This window comes from Sprattus sprattus, assembly GCF_963457725.1.
Source record: "Sprattus sprattus genome assembly, chromosome: 6".
Lineage (NCBI taxonomy): Eukaryota > Metazoa > Chordata > Actinopteri > Clupeiformes > Clupeidae > Sprattus > Sprattus sprattus.
Window position 1 is genome coordinate 22,149,232 of NC_137925.1, and position 18,957 is coordinate 22,168,188.

At 40.4% G+C, this 18,957-nt stretch overlaps 1 protein-coding gene across 1 annotated transcript; it reads left to right on the forward strand.

Moving 5' to 3' along the window:
* The first annotated feature begins 8,692 nt into the window (after nt 1-8,692).
* On the forward strand, nt 8,693-18,375 carry wdr1 (WD repeat domain 1). Its single transcript, XM_080840463.1, has 15 exons — nt 8,693-8,809; nt 9,816-9,937; nt 10,164-10,254; nt 10,517-10,664; nt 10,892-11,072; nt 12,521-12,598; nt 13,543-13,623; nt 14,548-14,781; nt 15,118-15,210; nt 15,530-15,681; nt 15,778-15,865; nt 16,135-16,245; nt 16,595-16,768; nt 16,898-17,042; nt 17,463-18,375. The coding sequence occupies exons 1-15, from the start codon at nt 8,794-8,796 to the stop codon at nt 17,567-17,569; spliced, it is 1,821 nt and encodes a 606-aa protein (XP_080696589.1). The 5' UTR covers nt 8,693-8,793; the 3' UTR covers nt 17,570-18,375.
* The last annotated feature ends 582 nt before the right edge of the window (nt 18,376-18,957 follow it).

Genomic DNA, 18,957 nt, shown 5'->3' on the forward strand with positions numbered 1-18,957 from the left:
AATTTCATTATGACAGGTGATATCACAATAACTTCATTATGACAAGTGATATCACAATAACTTAATTGTGGCAATGACAATAAAGTACTTTGAACTTGAATTGTGACAGCCTGTGACAGGTGATATCACAATAACTTCATTATGACAAGTGATATCACAATGCACATCTGGGGAGAACCATGGAGGAATATGATGTCAGTTGACAGAGTGCTTCGATTTGAAGATAATTGAAGTGAAGGTATAGATGGTCTCTGAAGTTCAGTTTTGCAGTGTAACTGTGTTCTTCTGCCATGAAACTAACTCCCCACTGGGTAGAGCTGTTGCAAAAGTACATTTTTAAAGTGCATGTTCACCCCCAGCTCTGAGTCTTATTCCACCCACTCTTCAATGCATCCATCATTCATTGTGGGAACATGCCAAGTTACACTAAAACAACTGGGCAGAGATGGTGTAATTGAAAAACGAAGTTCAGGCAAACCGGTTCAGAAGAGTAAAGAATAAGAAAGAAAGACTATGCATCTTGGCTGTGAGGAGAGAAGGGGAGGAACGGGGGGGATGAGAAGAAAGAGAAGAGAGGAGAGAACACAGGACACGAGAGGAGACACAGAATCAGAGGAGGTCAGATGAGAGGAGTTGTAGGTTAAACCCTTGAGCAAAACAAATAGGTAGTATTTGTAATTATAAAGTAATTAAGCATTATGTGTAAATGAAAGTGAACATAAAGGTAGATCAATAACAGTCTAAGAAGGTATTTTTGGTTGAGGAGTGATGTCAGATATGGCATATAGAGGGCTGACCTACACTATTTAGATTTGTCATGTATTGCTTTGTGTTGAATTACCGCTGTGCATGTCATTTCTTTGCTCTTAAGCACTTTGAGCTGCATTGTTTTGCATGAAAGGTTTTATACAAATAAAGTTTATTATTATATCTGTTTGAGGGACCTTCCTCAAAAACCAAAATCCAACAGAAGTGTTTTGGTTGATTTAGCTACAAAGCCTCTTACACCCATCTCCACTGGTCTTTTGTGTGCTTCCCAATCTTGTTGCGTTGGTTCCGCTACCATCTCTGCAAAATGTAGCTTCTTCCTTTCAAATGCTTCCTCAATCGCATCTTCAAAGGGAATTCTTAACTCAATAAAGTAAAACAATGCACTGACACTTACACTTACAATACAACACCATGTCTGCTCTCATAGAAGTCACAACAATTCATTGTGGAACATGAAGTTGTCTACTTTCACCCACCAATAATCTCCAATCCCACATGGACAAATACTGATGAAGGTCCTTACAATTTTAAGTTTTAAATCAGTCTAGTGTGTAAAAGGAAAAACATGTGCCTTCATAATACTGAAAAGCACTTCAATCTCATTAGTTTTAAAAAACACTGCGTCCCAGCAACTCCAGTTTGGAAAAATGTTCAGCTGGGTTGATATGTCATGCAAGATGTGTTGAAATGGAGGTACACAGACCTGAGACATTATTCACTCCTTCACTGATCTTCTACATTACTTCTCTTCTCGAGATGATCAAAGTAACTACTATGGTCACCCTCCTCCTCTTCTTCATGCAATAATGTCCTTGTCCAACGGGTGGCACTGTGCTATTTCCAAACAGTCAGACACAACTGAAGGAAAATAGAAGACTGGGTTCAACATTACCTGAACAAGCATTTTAGTGCAAGGACCACTGCAAGTCCTCTTGTTTGCTCTATTTTTGTGTGTGTTGAGTGTTTCAGAGACTGAGCATGATCAAATAGTGAAGTCCTAGGACAATCCATGTATACCCCGTCTTGTTTAAAGGAGGGTCTTCATGATATTTGTTGATATAATAACAGTCAAAACTCAAACAGATTGCACCTCCATCAACTTCCTATGAGCTGTTGAATAAAAATTGTTACTCAATATGAGTGCAAACTATTTGGGAAGCAATATCTAGGATGGTACAGATAAGTAAGGAAATGTCTAAAATGTGTTTTATTGAAAACTATAAACTATAAAAGGACATCAGCACATGGCCAGAAATACTTACTGTCTTATCTGTGATAAATGACTAGACCTCAAGGCCCAAATGAAGGCTCATTAACATAAGCACAAGCCCAGTAACACCGAAGGAGGAGAAAACAAAATAATGTATAAGATATACTACTCTCCATACAAAGACTAGAACACCTGAAAACACAAGTGTGAGGGGACAGGACATCACCTGAAGCTGTATTTGACATGGGAAGACAACATACGTAAGTAGCACCAGAGATATGAATAACTGTGACCAGCTTGTCCTTTGCTTATTCTATGATAAACTTGTGATCACATAGTCTCACCTACTGTACTGTACAAGATAGCCTAAGCACCCTTTCAGTCAGATCCTTACTAACCATTATTGAGTTAGTAGATATTAATGATAAACTGAGGACAGCCAGTACCCAGTGCTGAATCCAGGTTGTAGGTTGGAGAGTCTATTAAGAATCCTTAATTACTGTGACATGTAAGATGTTTGCATTATTCCTATGGAAACTTTTTGGTGACTTAGAGCACAGTGAAGAACAAGATTTTATTTTCATGTCGATTACACTACATTTTAAAAACATTCATGACAGAGGATTGGCATATATAATTTCTTTATCAAATAATGCATTCTTTTTAAATTTAGCTTTTGAAAAGTACAATTTTATTTGGTAAAAAAAGTAAGCCTGTGGCGACAGTGGCAAGGAAAACCACTCTCCTTACAGGAAGAATCCTTGAGTAGAACCCGACTTCATAGGGGGAGCCCATTTGCCTGTGGGTGGCTGCTTTGTTGGGGTGTTGAGGAAGCAGAGGAGGGTCCAGTGTAGAGTGTGGATGATGAAGACAGGAAGGTTGGAGGGTGGGACAAAAGACACAAGATGAATGGGTCAGGTGTGGCCAGTGGTGAGACCTTCATGGAGACCGCTATTTTAGTCATACAAGTGGAGATGAAAAATGTAGGATCTGTTGAACAGGTTGTGGCAAAATCCTTTAGGTTTAAGACATTGTGTCACTGATGCCCCTTGTTGAAGACATTGGGTATTACCTTCATTCTCTGCTCAGTATACCACATATTCACCAGCCTGTGCTGCTACAGATCCTCTGTTTACAATCTCTTTCAACCATGACAGCCTCTTTTGCTTCATCCTTACATCAGTCCTTTTCTCTTTCTCTCTCCCAACTACTCTTTGTTTTTCCCAAAGAGCTTCCAAACAAAACATGGCTTTTTAACCGTGAACATTTTCCTTTTGAATATCTGCGACTCCTGTCGCTCCTGTTTTAGTTTAATTTGGCCTTCCTCCCATATCTTGGCCTCCAGTCTCATCTTCTCCTCTTTGAGTGTGTGTTGGAGTCTAGCGGCCTCTTCTTTGAACCTCTCCTCAAGGAACTTTTTCTCCTTCTTCTTCTCATCTTTCCTCCTCTTCTCCTGATGTTTCAGGTGTTGTTTTTCTCTGTTCTCAAAAAGATTGAAGAGCTTCTTCTCCTCTTTCCTCTTCAACTGCATCTCTTTATTTGCCTTTTTTTCATCTCCATCTTCTCTTGCCATTCTTTCCATCTCTGCCCTATTCTGAATTTCTGACCTTATAGTCATTTCTTTTGTTTGATCTTTGTCATCCAAAGGAATGGCGGACCAATCCTGTGGCTTCCTATTGTTTCTTATTATCCGGTGTTGAGTGACTTTCTCTGCTTGGTTATCCACTGCCTTCTCACTGCTTTTGTTATCAGTTCTTAGTTTCTTTGTTATTCTTCTGCGGAAACTCTGACATGTGTTCTTCTTCTGAGAACACAGGGTAAATATGGTTTAACTTTATTTCAAACATAACAATGGCATGCTGCCTGATGACACATACAAGCATACACAATGACAGAAAGTACCATAGTTGGAGAACAGCCAGAGACAATATAATGTATCATTAATGTGTGTGTCAGTAAGATGGCATCAAAAAATAACTAATTTTTCCTGTTATTCTTTTTCTGTTGTTTCTCATTACCTGGCACTCATTTACTTTCACTATTCTGCCATGAGTATTGGAACGGTCAACTTTGAGGCTTTAAGATACATTGGACCTCTGATTTTGACCAGAGAAAGCAATTTTTTACCTTATCGAATGGTGCAGGCTGCCTTTGCAGCTCTGCCCTCAGTGACTCCATTTGGTGCTCATGGTCCTTCCTCAGCTCCGACACCATGATCCAGAGCCTCTCCAGCCCAGCCTCCTGTTTCTCTCTGAGCTTCCTCTGCTCTTCCTCCTTCTTAAAGATGAACTCCAGGAGAGCGGCCAAGCTCTCCCTGAGGACACTCTCCGTTTGGCTCTCATAAGAGCAGTTGCCCAACTCTGCCAGTGTCTGAAACAGCTTCTGACCCAAAGAAAACCACAAATAATGAGCTGTTTCATTGGGACATTTCCTTAATATGAAATAGATATTTTAGCACCAAGATTAAAATCCATTGAAGGCATTTTAAGGCAGTTTTGGGATATCATGATTAAGGTCTTTTTTTTGTTGTCATTTGTCAATCCTGTCTGAATTTGTTTTCCAATATTTTCAGTGATCTCTTGATATCAGGTCAGCAGTGTAATTTCGCATCTCATTTGTCTGCTTAGCATGTGTTTTTCTTAATTGTGTCTACTAAATGTTGGTTTCTAGCATTTTCAAGTACTCATGTTTAGAATTATGTTATCAAACTCTATCTCTCATAACGAAAGTATAGTGGACAACAACTTCACAGATATTAAAAACAACTATAATTTCATGCTAATACATAACTTAAGAAAGGTTGCTCTTAGCCATCAAAACCATAAGATAACCTACCTCGCAGCCCTTGTCGGAAGAAGGAGCACTCTGCTTGTAATTAATAATCAAATCGCTTGTTTCGCGTTTTGTTAGCAGTGAGTTCATGATGACACACCTTCAGTAGACTGAACCGTCGTCCAGTTGAAGAATACGTCAATTTCCCTTGTTGGAAATAACGTAGTCAGGAAAAGCTGAAAAAAGATCAGCGGACAAATGCATAATAAACTTGTCAGTTAGAACGTTTCTTTTGCATACAGATTCAAATAGCTCTGATCAAATATCTCTTAATGACACGCTTACCAGTGAAATGTTACACGGCTTGTTTTGTCAAATAATAATTATACTCAAAATCATATAGCTATCCAAACGCTAGACAACTTTCAAACGAATTATCACTCTGATGCTGATAACCTTTAGGAATTATATGACGTCTTCCTGTAATGATTAATACTGCTCAATTGTGACGTAATAACGTTTCGGTGAAATAAAACGTATGATCTCTGTTGTTCATGCTTAATAATGCTTAATCATTCAAGATTCAAGATTCAAAAAGCTTTATTGTCTAGTATGTTGCCATACTAGAAAATTGTCTTTTGACTGAAGGCTTGGAGGTGTGTGTGTTATTTGTGTGAGTTCTTTGAGGAATGAGTGTTCTGTGTGTGTATAGCTATGGGGATGAATGATTTTTTTTGTAGATAGCTTTCCTGGCCAAAGGCATTCTGAATCTTCTGGCAGAAGGAAGTATCAATATTTTATTTTAGTAATTAAATTTAATAATTTAATAATTTTTCAGATGTTCATAATATTGAAGCTGTACCGCAAATGCAGAGCACATCAATGCAGAAGTTGCTCCTCGGATGAGATGAAATATCAGATTGTTGAATAGGATGGTAGAGCTCACATTCTGTTGGAAAAACAGCAACAAATGATTTATATTATATATTTGATCCTCTCAGAGTGAATTCACCCCATCCATGCATCTAACTTTAACTTACCAGTGATGAACACCACGCCACACATGTAATTTAATAGCAGAAGATCTATTGTAAGTTAAGAATTTAAATATGTCATTTCAGTGTAGATGGAATATGATGAATTTAGTATTTACAATAAGACAGGTCAAGTTTAAAGAGGCCAATGCAGCAGATTATCAACAGTCATCAAAAAAGGAGCTTTTAAGGAGTTGTAGGATGCTGAAAAATTGGGCCAGTGGTTGTAACTGAGACACGCACACTTGGGGTCGTGAATTAACCTGAACTAAAACTGAATTACGCAAAATCTTATCAAGGTCTTTCTTGAGGTGTATCTGTTGTTTTCTCTGGTAGTGCCATGTATTTCAAACCCATCATGAGTATGGAGTGGGTGGCTCTGGGATGCCAGACACCGCTGTTAAGCCCTGGAGGCGCTGTGGAACACTGAAGGAAGGTGGCTGCTTGAAAACCTGATTTTGTTGTATCTGCTGCTCAGGTTCTATGGGTGTTTAGCACTTGTGGGCTACAGACAGTGCATGTTGTTCTATGAAGGAGAGCCTTTAGGGATCCTGGGCGTGGCTGTTGTGGCTGTCTCCAGCCAGTTGTGTGTTGTTGATGTGTCTATGGTTGGGCAGTTGTTACATTTGTTAGGTGAACTTGCTGGCTATGAGTACTTGTATCTGAAAGTGAGAGGATCGGCCACTGTGGGAATTTAACATCTTTTATAACTAAAATTATATTAAGTTATGTCTGACAGGGCTGATAAACAGTACTTAACATCATGTCACTAGTTTCTAATTGGCTAGTTTCATTATGAATGGCTCGTTTCTAAAAGAAAAACTTTACTTTAATCAAAAGGTGTTAAAGTTGTTTTCTGTGTTCCATGTGATCAATTAGAGCACTCTCCCAGTTACTTATTAAGGGATGCAGGTAAGTAAGTAAGTAAGTAAGTAAGTAAGTAAGTAAGTAGGTAAGTGTTCAATAAAACATACCATTGGACTAAATTTCAACACCTCTTGCATGCATCTGGATATATTACCCAATGACTGAATGCTGGATTGTCATCAGCACATATTCCCCAGTATTTGGGCCTCAAGGTTTTCTGTAAACCTTGTTAAGAAACTTAAAGGTACTGGTACACTTTCGGTCAAATTCAGCAACTTGCTCCTCACGGTCCTGTAGCTGTCTGTCCAGGGTGTGTTCTAAAAATAATTATGATGTTCTTATAGTCTTGACCCTGCAAATAGGAAGCACGTAGGTGAACCCAACAAGCTTGTTGTTGTTGTTTAATATATGCAACTCCTGAGGTAATTTGAGGGAGTTTTCGCCCAACAGGGTGTGATTTGATTGGCTGTTGAGCTTAAATATCATCAACCTCTTGTCAGAATCACAGACTACAACTTTTAATGCTTAACAATGTGTACTAATTTGTATTGCAAAAAGGTAAATCCACGGTCGCAACCTCCCCGCCCCATCCTATTGTATGAACACAAAGATAAAAGGTGCAGTACAGGAACAAGTTTTTGTGAGAGAGATTTGTGTGTAAATGAACTATTCTATGTCAGTCACAATAGATGTACAGGCAAGGTTTAGTTGGAGGCCTGCCAAAGAGAAAGCCTCTTTTATTTATGTCAATTGTATTTACCAGTGTTATATTCTAGTGTACACAATGTCCATCACCGTTCAGTTCACACATCCACCCCACCCCCCAACTACACACTACACTTCTTTGTGTAGTCTCAGCAGGTTGAGCTATGGCCATGCCCACCCAAGGACCATCAGACGTGTACATTTGCTTAGTCACTGAAGGCGCAGTCTTTGATTCAAATTACATTCTTTAGCTCTCCACTCAGTGTTTGCACTTAAAAAGCCTTACTTCCTTCTGCCAAAAGTGTTTTTACACTGTCATGGCTCTGAAACGGGAAACAAACTTAGTGGCTCGGACTGAGCCATAAAAAATCCCAGACAATCAACACGGTGCTTCAGGAGCATTGAAGGGAGAGGAGGTGTAATGATTGGCTGTTGAGTTTGTCCTCTGATGAATGGGTCATTACAGCATGGGAAGCAAATTAACCTAGACTTCAAATGTGAATGTGGTATTTATGTGGACCAAGACATAGAGGATCTTCCTATGAACTCGCTAAATATTTGAAGCAAATATGATTTGCAGGCTTTTCATATAAATGGGCATACAGCATGTGCTGTTGTGTATTGCCGGTTGGTTTTTACAGGCATTGTATTCTTCTTCTTCTTTTAATTTTAAATTAAAGCTCAGAACACGTAACCTTTGACCCCACTTCGACTGATGCTAAGATGTTAGGAGAAGTTAGGAGTTTCAAATCAACAACAACTATGAAATCAACAACAACAACTATGATTCATTTGTCTCACCTTTGAAACCACCACAGTAGTGTGAGCATGGCAGCAGTTTGAACAGCGTATAGGCTAATAATAATAATAAGCGCATCATGTAATAGCATTTTCGTATTATTATTATTAGGTATATGTGCCTACCTAACACTTGAGGAATATTGAATATATTGACAGCAATATCATTTAAGGAACAAAAAAATGTATAAACTGTCACCGTATGATATTACTACTGTATTGATATTGAAATATAACATCTTTTGTATAACTGTTTCCCTCGTTTCATCAATTTTCTTACATAAATACGATAGCCCACTGTAGGCTTCCAATTTTAAAATAGCTCGTGTTTTACGAGATACATACTTTGAATGATTTTACACTAGAGTCAATTTAAACTTTGGGCGTTTGCAGCATCTTTATGCAGTAAACGTCATTTCCTCAATAGGCAAGTGAGTACAAGCCTGGTGAGGGCGACAGCTGGTCGCGTGGAGGCCGACTTTACTATATATGGGCAAAGCCAAGCATACCGAGAGCAGCGTTTGCTTCCGTGTTTGTGGGATTAGGAGAGTCTAGACCCACCGGTGACAGGGACTCGAGGATAGGGGAGGCTCACTGTTCCATTCATTCGAGGAAATTACGGCACAACTCGCCAACATGGCATACGAATTGAGTAAGTCCCATTAAATTGTTGTTTGTATCTCCCATCCCCAGCTTTCATGCAACACTGAGAAGCCTTTGTGTGCGTGCTAACGTCTTGACAGGTTTTGATCAACTCGACTGTAGACTCCAATTCAGCTAGCTAGCTAGCTTCAGCGGGTGGAAACCTCGCCCATATCGGTCACAGGTTTATCTAAATGTGGTCGACCAAAAAAACATTTTCGGTACAAACAAACTTAGTATATCGCCTCACATGACCAAGCATGGATGTGCATTGAGAACAGAGCTTGGTTATTTAGTTTAACGCTGTGGGTTTAAAGAGTGACATTACTGTAGTCGCCATTCCGATTGATGCGGAAATGTGGAGACACATTGTTATGATATGAGGGTGAGTTTGCGGTCGGATGCGATGGTAGAAGTCTGATCTGAATGGACAGTTTAGCGCAGTTATGATATTGAATACACGGGTGTTGGCTTAAAGTAATGTCCCACACGAGAGCTGTAGAAAGGTATATTGTCCCTGCATTTCCTCATTTAACAAGTAAGTGTAACGCTAGCTGCATTAGGCAGCTACTGTGTCAGTGTCACTATCCCAATGGCAGCTGCGTTGGCTATGAGTATGTAGCTAGCCATCCAGTGTAACGTGTGGAGGTAGCGTGATTAGACGCTTATTGTGATGACTTCAGGCGGTAGCAGTTCTTTTCCTTAGCGGTATTATCTTCACAGCCGATTTTCCGAGTTCAGTTAACCACAGTTCTTGAAGACATGCCGAATTGTCTGCTTGCCTCCCTGGTTTTTTGGCACTTCCTTATAGGAAAACTGGGCCAGTGCTCAACTACCTGAATGTGAACATTACATCATGCACCTTTGTTTACAATCTCTTAATTTGGCTTTCCAGTGGCCTCTATATGTCTGTCAGTTACTACAACGTTACTTCTAGTTTATGTCCACGTTGGTCTGCTAACAGAAGAATGGATACAGGCCGATTGCTGAGCTTTTATTCCTCCCTGTGCACCCAGAACATGTCTTCGCCAGCCTCCCGCAGATGGAGAGGGGAGTCGCCAAAATCATCGGTGGAGACCCCAAAGGCAACAATTTCTTGTACACCAACGGGAAGAGCGTCATCATCAGAAATATCGATGTAATGATGCCTGCCTTTTAAATATAATGTCATGTCATCCGTTCTTATGGGTCACTGGATACATTTAGATACCTCAAATAGTTTGTTGTTGGGTCGCAGCACTCTATTGGTCTTACAGTGATCCAATGCCCTATAATACTTTAACTTATTAAGAAATTCAATTTCAGTAGATTTTAAATCCTGTAACAATTGCTCATCATGTTGCTTGACCTTGCTTTTGTGACAGAACCCTGCCATTGCTGATATCTACACGGAGCATCCCCATCAAGTTATTGTAGCCAAGTATTCTCCCAGTGGCTTCTACATTGCATCTGGAGGTGTGTCCTGTGTATCCTCCTTGTCATTCAAAGATATTGTTTTGCATGCTTTTGGTGTGTGATGACTAGTAAATAACACATGATTCCTGTTTTTGCTAGTAAAACAAGTATTTCTTAAAGTAGGCTGCCAGTACTAATAATTAGAGGACAGAAATGTATGTAATGGTCAACAACAACAAAAAACAAGTGGAGACTTTGGTGAATAATTGTCTGTGAAGGTGTGATGGTACATGGATTGGTAAAACACTGAATTCGTTCACAGACGTTTCGGGTAAGATTAGAATCTGGGACACCACCCAGAAGGAGCACCTGCTGAAGTATGAGTACCAACCCTTCGGAGGCAAGATCAAGGACATCGCTTGGACGGAGGACAGCAAGAGAATTGCTGTGGTGGGAGAAGGCAGAGAGAAGTGAGTCAAATTTAGATGATCATCATTTTGAGGAGGTTCTCTTCTGTGGAGGCTGCAGCTGAATCAGGATTTGAAGAATTCCCCCATGAAAGAATACACATAGTATTGACTGTATCTAAGATGAATACTGATGCAACTGCTTGTGCTTTGCAAAGACTTGTACTTCCTCAGTGGAAGTGATCTGACTGTAACAATGCTTCTGCTTTTGTGTGTGTGTGTGTTGACAGGTTCGGGGCTGTGTTCCTGTGGGACACTGGTTCCTCTGTGGGAGAAATTGTTGGCCACAGCAAGATCATCAACACAGTGGATATTAAACAAACTCGCCCTTATCGCTTGGCCACTGGCGGAGATGACAGTTGCTGCGCCTATTTCGAGGGTCCACCATTCAAGTTCAAGTTCACTATGAGCGTGAGTGCTTTCTCAGCATAGAGCCAGGAAGTGTTTGTGGTCGGTCTTGTGTCGTGTCCTCTGTCAGCTTTCTGCACGGAATCTTGCGAGAGTTGTGGATCTGACAGGAATTTGGAAGTCAAAGTGGGAAAATGTTTTGTCGGCTGAGGACTGAATATGTGTTTTTCTGGCTCAGATTTGTGGCGTGCCAGATAAGAAGCTGGAGTGATCGAAATGAATGAATACAGAGAGGGATTAAAATGCATCAGGCAGTCACTGTCCCTTATTTCATGAAAGAAAAATTGTGACAGCCAGCTAGACAGAAATGGCTCCATGTCTCCCTCATGCTCATTATGTAAGTGCCTAATGATACAATAGCCTCTATGTATGGCAGTATATCTGCAGGACAATTCCAGTGCAGTACTTCACAGTAGGGCCTTGGCTCTCCAAAATCTTTAATGTTTTGGAATGCAGGCTTTGCCTGAACTTGTTTGTTATGCAGAAGCCCAAGACAACTAAAAGTGTGTCTGATTTACTGCCACAGACTTGACAGAGAATTGTGAGCTTAGATGCTACATATATAAGAATTAATTTTCTTGCATACAGTTGTTTCTAAAACCTGAACATGACTTGAATTAACTACCTCTTTTCTTATGACGTGACAACCATCAGCTTCTTTATATGTAGCATGTGGTCGGAACGGGGGTGTGCAGTGTTTCTTTATATGTAGCATGTGGTTGGAACGAGAAGTGTGCAGTGTTTGTTTCATTTTGCAGCCTCAAATGTCTTGCAAGCTTTTTTTGTCATTTCAAATCTGTCCCTATACAAATTGCATTTGAACATTAAGCCCTGATGATGGTAACGAAAAGAGGCAGTGTCAGTGTCTCATCTATCACCTCTCTTGCACCTTGTCCCCATGGCTTGGTTGTCATCTATGGTGGCATGTCTGAATGCATTAAAAGCTAGCCTAATGCTTTTGATTTACGACATTCTCACTTCAGAGTAGCCTGGCCTTGACTTGGTTTGTTGTAAGCGAAGTGTCCAGAAAGTGAATCCTGGCTGCCTTATGCAAGCACTGTGAGGCCTTTCTTGCTGTATTTTATGGTCAGGATCTGTGTTTAAAGAAAGCAACAGGCACTCTTCCATTTAAATGCCATGATCTCAGGTTGTAGAGTTGCTATGCCCTTTATGAGGTATATGCAGTCAGACAGGAAGTCAAAGAGCATTTCAGTTAATTCTTCATATGTCTGAATATTACCTAGGTGTTTTGTGTGCTTCTGTGTGACTTTTGTCCATTTCCCACTCAAGGAAAGTGTCATCTGTAAGCAGAATTACAGTAGCCATTACAGTGAATTACAGTTTCAGTTTAAGAACTAGGCCGCAAGACCCGTGGGAAGCTTGTGAACTGGGTGGATTTCAGCCTCTCCATGGGATTCTAATTTATTTTCTTTATCACTTCATCCCTGCAGGACCACAGTCGGTTCGTCAACTGTGTACGCTTCTCTCCAGACGGGAACCGCTTTGTCACAGCTGGGGCTGATGGCGTGGTGAGTGGAACACTGAGGGCCTTTGGCTAGACTCTCTTCTCTCTGCATGTGAGATGACTCCAGTGTTTTGAAAACAGTGTGAAGAAAAGCTATGTTTATTTTTTTTTCTTGTGTATTTTGTAAGTGTAAGTGCATTTTTATTATTTTATAGTGAACATCACACATACGTCAAGGAAAATGAAAAAAAAAAACTAGAAGATGAACAGAGTTTACCCTAAGGTCCACCTTTCCAACCCCAACCCCCCAACATGCACACACTCACTCACACCTGATCAGATCTACCAGACTGGTGATAAAACATGTAAAGGCTATTTGTCCAAGTAGGAAATACAAGGGAGTCAGATTTTTTCAAATTCTCTTAACCTATCCTTTAAAAGATAGAGGTGCAGAATATATGTATGCTCACTAAGCCACAGTTTAGATGATGGTGCCGCTACCTTTTTCCAAAACATGAGTGAGTGTTTTTCCTGAGTGTTAAGTAAGGGATAATGTATAGACCACTGGTCAGTTTGGGAAAATAAATTCCGACTCAAATAGAATTTCTTTCAGGTGTTGTGTAGCAACCAAGTATTTGCTCACTTCAAGTTACAGTGAATTCCAATTATGTTAAGTGAACAGACTTCTTGTTGAATGAAATGAAATATGTTAATCAGAGGCACAGAACCCGTTGCCACTGGCAGTGGTCATTAATGTTTTATTGCAACGGTCATTATGAAGTAAAATCAGACCTCCAAACATTGGGGTGGCCCTTTCAAATCATTGGGAAATTCTCCAGCATTCTGAGCAGTAACCTTAAAATAACCAGCCCCCAGCTGCCAATAGCTGTTCTGAAATGATGAGTATTTCTGAGAAGTAAAAATGAATAATTTGGTTACTGACCATTTTTTATCTTGTGTTTTATAGGAAGTGTATCTGATTTAACTGAAGTTTGTGTGTCGTTTCAGATCCTTATCTATGATGGCAAGACCGGTGAGAAAATCGGTACTGTGGGAGGGGAAAAAGCTCATGAAGGTGGAATCTATGCTGTAAGAACACTTGTCATATTATGTAGACACAGGAGCCAGTTATGTTTTTTGATTGAAGTACTGACATTGTGTCATTTTCTAGTATCGTATCTGTACATGTCAAGAGGTTTATAGACTGTTTTTGTGTTGTATTTTGTGTTTGTGTGTGGAATGGGCTTATAAACAGAGAGCACAGATATGCTGAACTCTGAGGAAGTAGCTGGAGCTGTAGTGGTGGGGGAGACGACATGCCGATGTTTAATTGCAGCTTCCTCTCTGTGTGTACAGCTAGATTAGGTCTAAACTACTGTAATTGAGTTGGACTGGGTGGGCTGGATGTTTTGATAAAAGGCAGGCGGTGTACATAGCAATGTGTTTGTCAACATGCAGCGGTTCTGTAGGAATTGCTCCAGGGATGCATCCTGTTTTGGAAGAAACCGAAGCGAATATGACTGGTAGCTGAACAATAACTGGAAGCAATGATTCTCATTTGTACCAGTCTAAGCCGCTGTATAATTCTCAAAGCAGAGGATTCGAGTGTCTCTTAACATTTGTAACAATGTGTCAGGACACATTTGGCCCTATGAGGCGAGGCAGATGCTCAGGCTCTACCAATGCTGCTACTGATAATGTTGATTAATATTCAATAGAACTACCATCACATTTACCGTTACTGTCATTGCTTAAAAATAATCAGTAATCTGACCTTTCGAACCAATTCAGTGGTTTGCAATGTGACTTGAAATGTAGAGCACCATAAACACTTTAAGTGCGATCCAGGTCCCGTCTTTTTGTTATGAAGTGATGGTCAACTTCGGCCTCATGGGACCACAGGAGTGTGATGAAAATTGTAATCATGTACTTATTTTGATGATTGATGATTGATGATGATTATATTGAATGATAATGACGATTGTAATGGTAGTCGTTACCTTGTCACCGCAGGTAAGCTGGAGCCCAGACAGTTCCCAGCTGATCTCGGCCTCCGGGGACAAGACAGTGAAGCTGTGGGACGTGGGCAGCAACACTGCGGTCACCACCTTCAACATGGGCGCCGACGTCATGGACCAGCAGCTGGGCTGCCTGTGGCAGAAGGACCACCTGCTCAGCATCTCCCTGTCGGGCTACATCAACTACCTGGACAAGAACAACCCTGACCGCCCACTCCGCACCATCAAGGTTGGCTGTCATTCTGCTTTTTGCTTAGGTGTTTGTTAAAAAGTGGTGTTTGTTAGCCGTCTTAGAACAGATAACCATTACCTTAAAGGGTGCTCAGGTAATTCTGTACTTCTCTAGTGAGGATTGTCTGGGGTGTTGAGGATTATATACAGCATAGTATCTGGTCCTAGGGCTGGGATGTTGTTATAGTCACTGTTAGCCTTTAACCCAAATTCTTCTTGCACTGCAAGAATCATTTTGCTGTCTCTTTCCATATTTGTTGTAACTTTGTCAACTGTTTTCTGGAAATGTGCAGCAGCAATAATACAAATTTGTATTTAAATTATGTTTTTACAGGGACATAGCAAATCAATTCAGTCTTTAACGGTTCACAAAAGTGATGGGAGGAACTACATCTATTCCGGAAGCCATGATGGCCATATCAATATCCTTACAGTAAATTGAGTGATCATTACAGTCTAAAAAGTTACCAGTTGCAGTGCTACAGTACATGTTTACATATCACATACATTCACATGACATATATGGTGTATGGTTTCTGAGCAGGATCAGATACTTACAGATACACATATGTTTTATGCTTAATTTTTATCAGTATATAATTCAACATGGACCAGCAGTGGTTAATTAGATATTCAAACTTATGATGTTTGACAGGTACAATCTGAACTGCAGCCTATTTTTGTATGACATGAATCAACCTATTCTCTGATTGGTTGTTGCTCTTAACCGTTGGAATGCACATTACTGGGATGCAGAAACCGGGGAGAATGATGACTTTTTGGGTAAAGGGCACACCAACTCCGTATCCAAGATGGCCGTGAACGATTCCAATCAACTCGTTACCTGCAGCATGGACGACACGGTGCGCTTCATTGATGTGACCAAAAAAGAGTACAGGTGTGTGTTGGGTAATGTTCCTTTTATAAAGGGATTCAATGAAATGATTCTTCAACACCATCCCTGGAGCTAATGTGGTGGACAACTGTCTTTCAGTGCCTCTGATCTTCTGAAGATGGACGTCCAGCCTAAATGTGTGTCTGTGTCCTCGGGTGGACTTGCCTTGGCAGTTTGCATTGATCAGGTAGGACATTTTTGTGGAAAGACTTATTATTTTTTCCTGCATTTAAATGTTCTGCCACATGCCGACTACTGAATTCCATTTATTTAGCCTACTTAAAGTTGCAGGCCTTTTCGTATACCGAAAAGCTCTATGTACATTTGAAGAAAAAAAAATTCTGTACTTCCTGACACATTTAAAGCAGTAGCATGATATTTTGGTATGTGTCTGGCGCTGGCTCAGATGCGCTCATTAATCCTGGGCATTCCCATGCTCCTCTGTGCCTCTGGCAGCTGGTGCTGATGAAGGACAAGAGGAAAGTCTTCACACTGGACAATCTGGGCTACGAGCCGGAGGCGGGCGCTCTACACCCTGGAGGCGGGACTGCCGCAGTGGGCGGAGCTGTAAGACATCCAGTTTCTCTTGGCTTTGTAGCTTTACTTAGGCATCCCTGGTGTGATCCTCAGTTGAATCTCTGTCAACTTAATGCCAGGTTTAAACATCTTTAGTTTGCTTGTTAAGTTTCTTATTGTTTCTTTGTAATGTTCTTTTTGATGAATCTAATGAAGTGTTTTTAGAGGACTTACACATTACTTAGTTCTAGGATGGGTTTTGTATTTAGGACATGTGTTGAAGGAGTTCCAAAATCAGAAAGGCATTGTCAGTTCTTACTTACCATTTCAAGTTTATGGTCTTATAGTGGAATTCCTTAAATTCATTCCCTTCTGTAATTTTTCTCTCTCTGCCCCACAGGATGGAAAGGTACGTTTATACTCCATTCAGGGAAACACTCTCAAAGATGATGGAAAGATGCTTGAGGCAAAGGGGCCAGTGACGGACATGGCCTACTCTAACGATGGAGCCTTCCTGGCTGTGTCGGATGAAAAGAAAGTCATCACCGTCTTTACTGTGGCGGACGATTATGCGGTGAGTGTGTCTGGCTAATTTTTTTTACTACCTTGAAATGGATTCAAATGAATAATTATTGCGTAAGACCTCAAGGTCAATTAAGATCAGGCCATTTACACTTATTTTCTTGTTTGTTTTGTGCTGTAGGTGAAAAATGATTTCTATGGACATCATGCAAAGGTGGTATGCCTGGCGTGGTCGCCTGACAACGAGCGTTTTGCTAGTGGTGGCATGGACATGATGGTGTATGTGTGGACAGTCTCTGATGCAGACAAGAGAGTGAAGATCCCAGGTGAGGACACACACACACAACCCAACACACCAACATATGTACAGTAGCTGGGGTTCCCCCGCTTGCCTATTTAAATCCCTCCTGGGTAATTTTATCCAGAAAAATATTCTGGCATTCGCAGCAGTGGCAGGATACTGTGACATTGTTGAGACCCACATTGGCCTGGTGTTGGGTTCCGCACTGGGGATTTCCTTTCAGGATTCAGTTTACAGCAGTCCCCTTAATTCGTTTCACCTTAAGTGTTGCTTTAGCTTGTGGCTGCTGTGGGCTAAAGTAATGCGTAAAGTGTTGCTGCATAAATACTGTAATGGCATAGATGCTAATATGCTGAAATTAGTGTTAGGGAGTTATGCCATATTGACATTTGTATCTTTTTGTTGTTGTTTTTGTTTTGTTTTGTGGTATTTGTTATTTCTCTAGACTCTCACCGGTTGCACCATGTCAGTGGGATAGCCTGGCTGGATGAGCACACGATAGTGACCACCTCCCATGATGCCAGCGTCAAGCAGTGGACTTTAAAAAACTGACCATTTCAGAACACTCCGGATCATCAGGGACTAGGACTACTGTAGAAGACATACCCCTTCCCTCTGTCTTGTTCTTTCCTCCTTTCCCTCCCAATTTCTTTCTTTCTCTCTCTCTCTCTGGTAATGCCTTTTTTCTTTTCTGGTCTCTGTTGTCACCAGGACCCTGATTTCTCACTGTCTGTCATGGTAAGGGAAAAGCTCATAGATTAAGAGACAACACCACACACAGTCTTTTTCCTTTATAAAGTGTACTTGGTCACTTATTTGCACAAAAAAAAGAAAGCAGATGCAAAAAGTCTATGAAATTAAACACTTAACATCCTCTGAGCTTTCCATGTTTAAAAAAAAAAAAAAAGCCTAGACCGATAAAACAAATCTTCTTGAGCTCAACATTCCAGAGGCACCAGCCTTATGCCTGTTTCAGCGGAAATGCTTGCTTGTTCACTCATGTTTCCAGCTATGATCAGTGGTCAGGGTAGTGTGGAGTGGGACTATTGTTGCCTCGTGTTTGTGTGGCAGACAGACCATATTTGCGCCACTCAGAATCCCCTCTAAAAAAAATTAAAACATCATGATGGAAGTTACGGGGAGCAACGCTAGGAAATAAAGTGACAGAAATGACACGTTTTCAAGTCTTCAATCGAAATGCTGTGTGTTTGGAACTCCCATGCAATTTATTTGGACTCATTATGTGTCACTTTTTTATTTTATTTTCTTTTTCTTTGGTTTTGTTGTGATTCCTCCATCTATTCCAGTTGGTGGATGTAATTCATAATATAATTAATAATAAAAATGAACACTTTTTATGCAGCCTTTACTGAGTCATATCCACCTGCTGCTTGACCAGTCACCATTCATTGTCAGTTCGTCATTAATGTGCTTTCTTCCGTACATATTCAACTTTTCTTTCTTTTTTACACCAATGCCATTTGGTAATAACCACTAGCTCTTTTGCTTGGCCTTTTCACTTGTGTTCAGTTTGGATCACGGTGTCTAGGGGGCCTAATTGTGCACGACGCAGAACTGAAAAAGTACATGGAAGTACTGTGGTTTGTTTTTAACTTCTCATGGATAATAAACACTGGATAAATACTCCCTGGGATGAAGGCAGGCTTGGAAGTTGAACTGAAATTTGAACACTTAAAATAGTTCGCTTGTGTTATATGAACTTTATATTAGAATTAGAATTATGCCCTTAATAACATGACGGCCAGAGTGAGCACATCTTCACATGTAGTTCTATAGTGTAGCCACTTGTCAGTCAGGCCACCAAGATAAACCAGAGCGCTAAATGAGAGCAAACCCACAAATAAATTAAATATACTGTAGTTATATTGAACAGACTATAAATGTATCATACAATTAATTGTGTTAAAAGATTAAGTAGA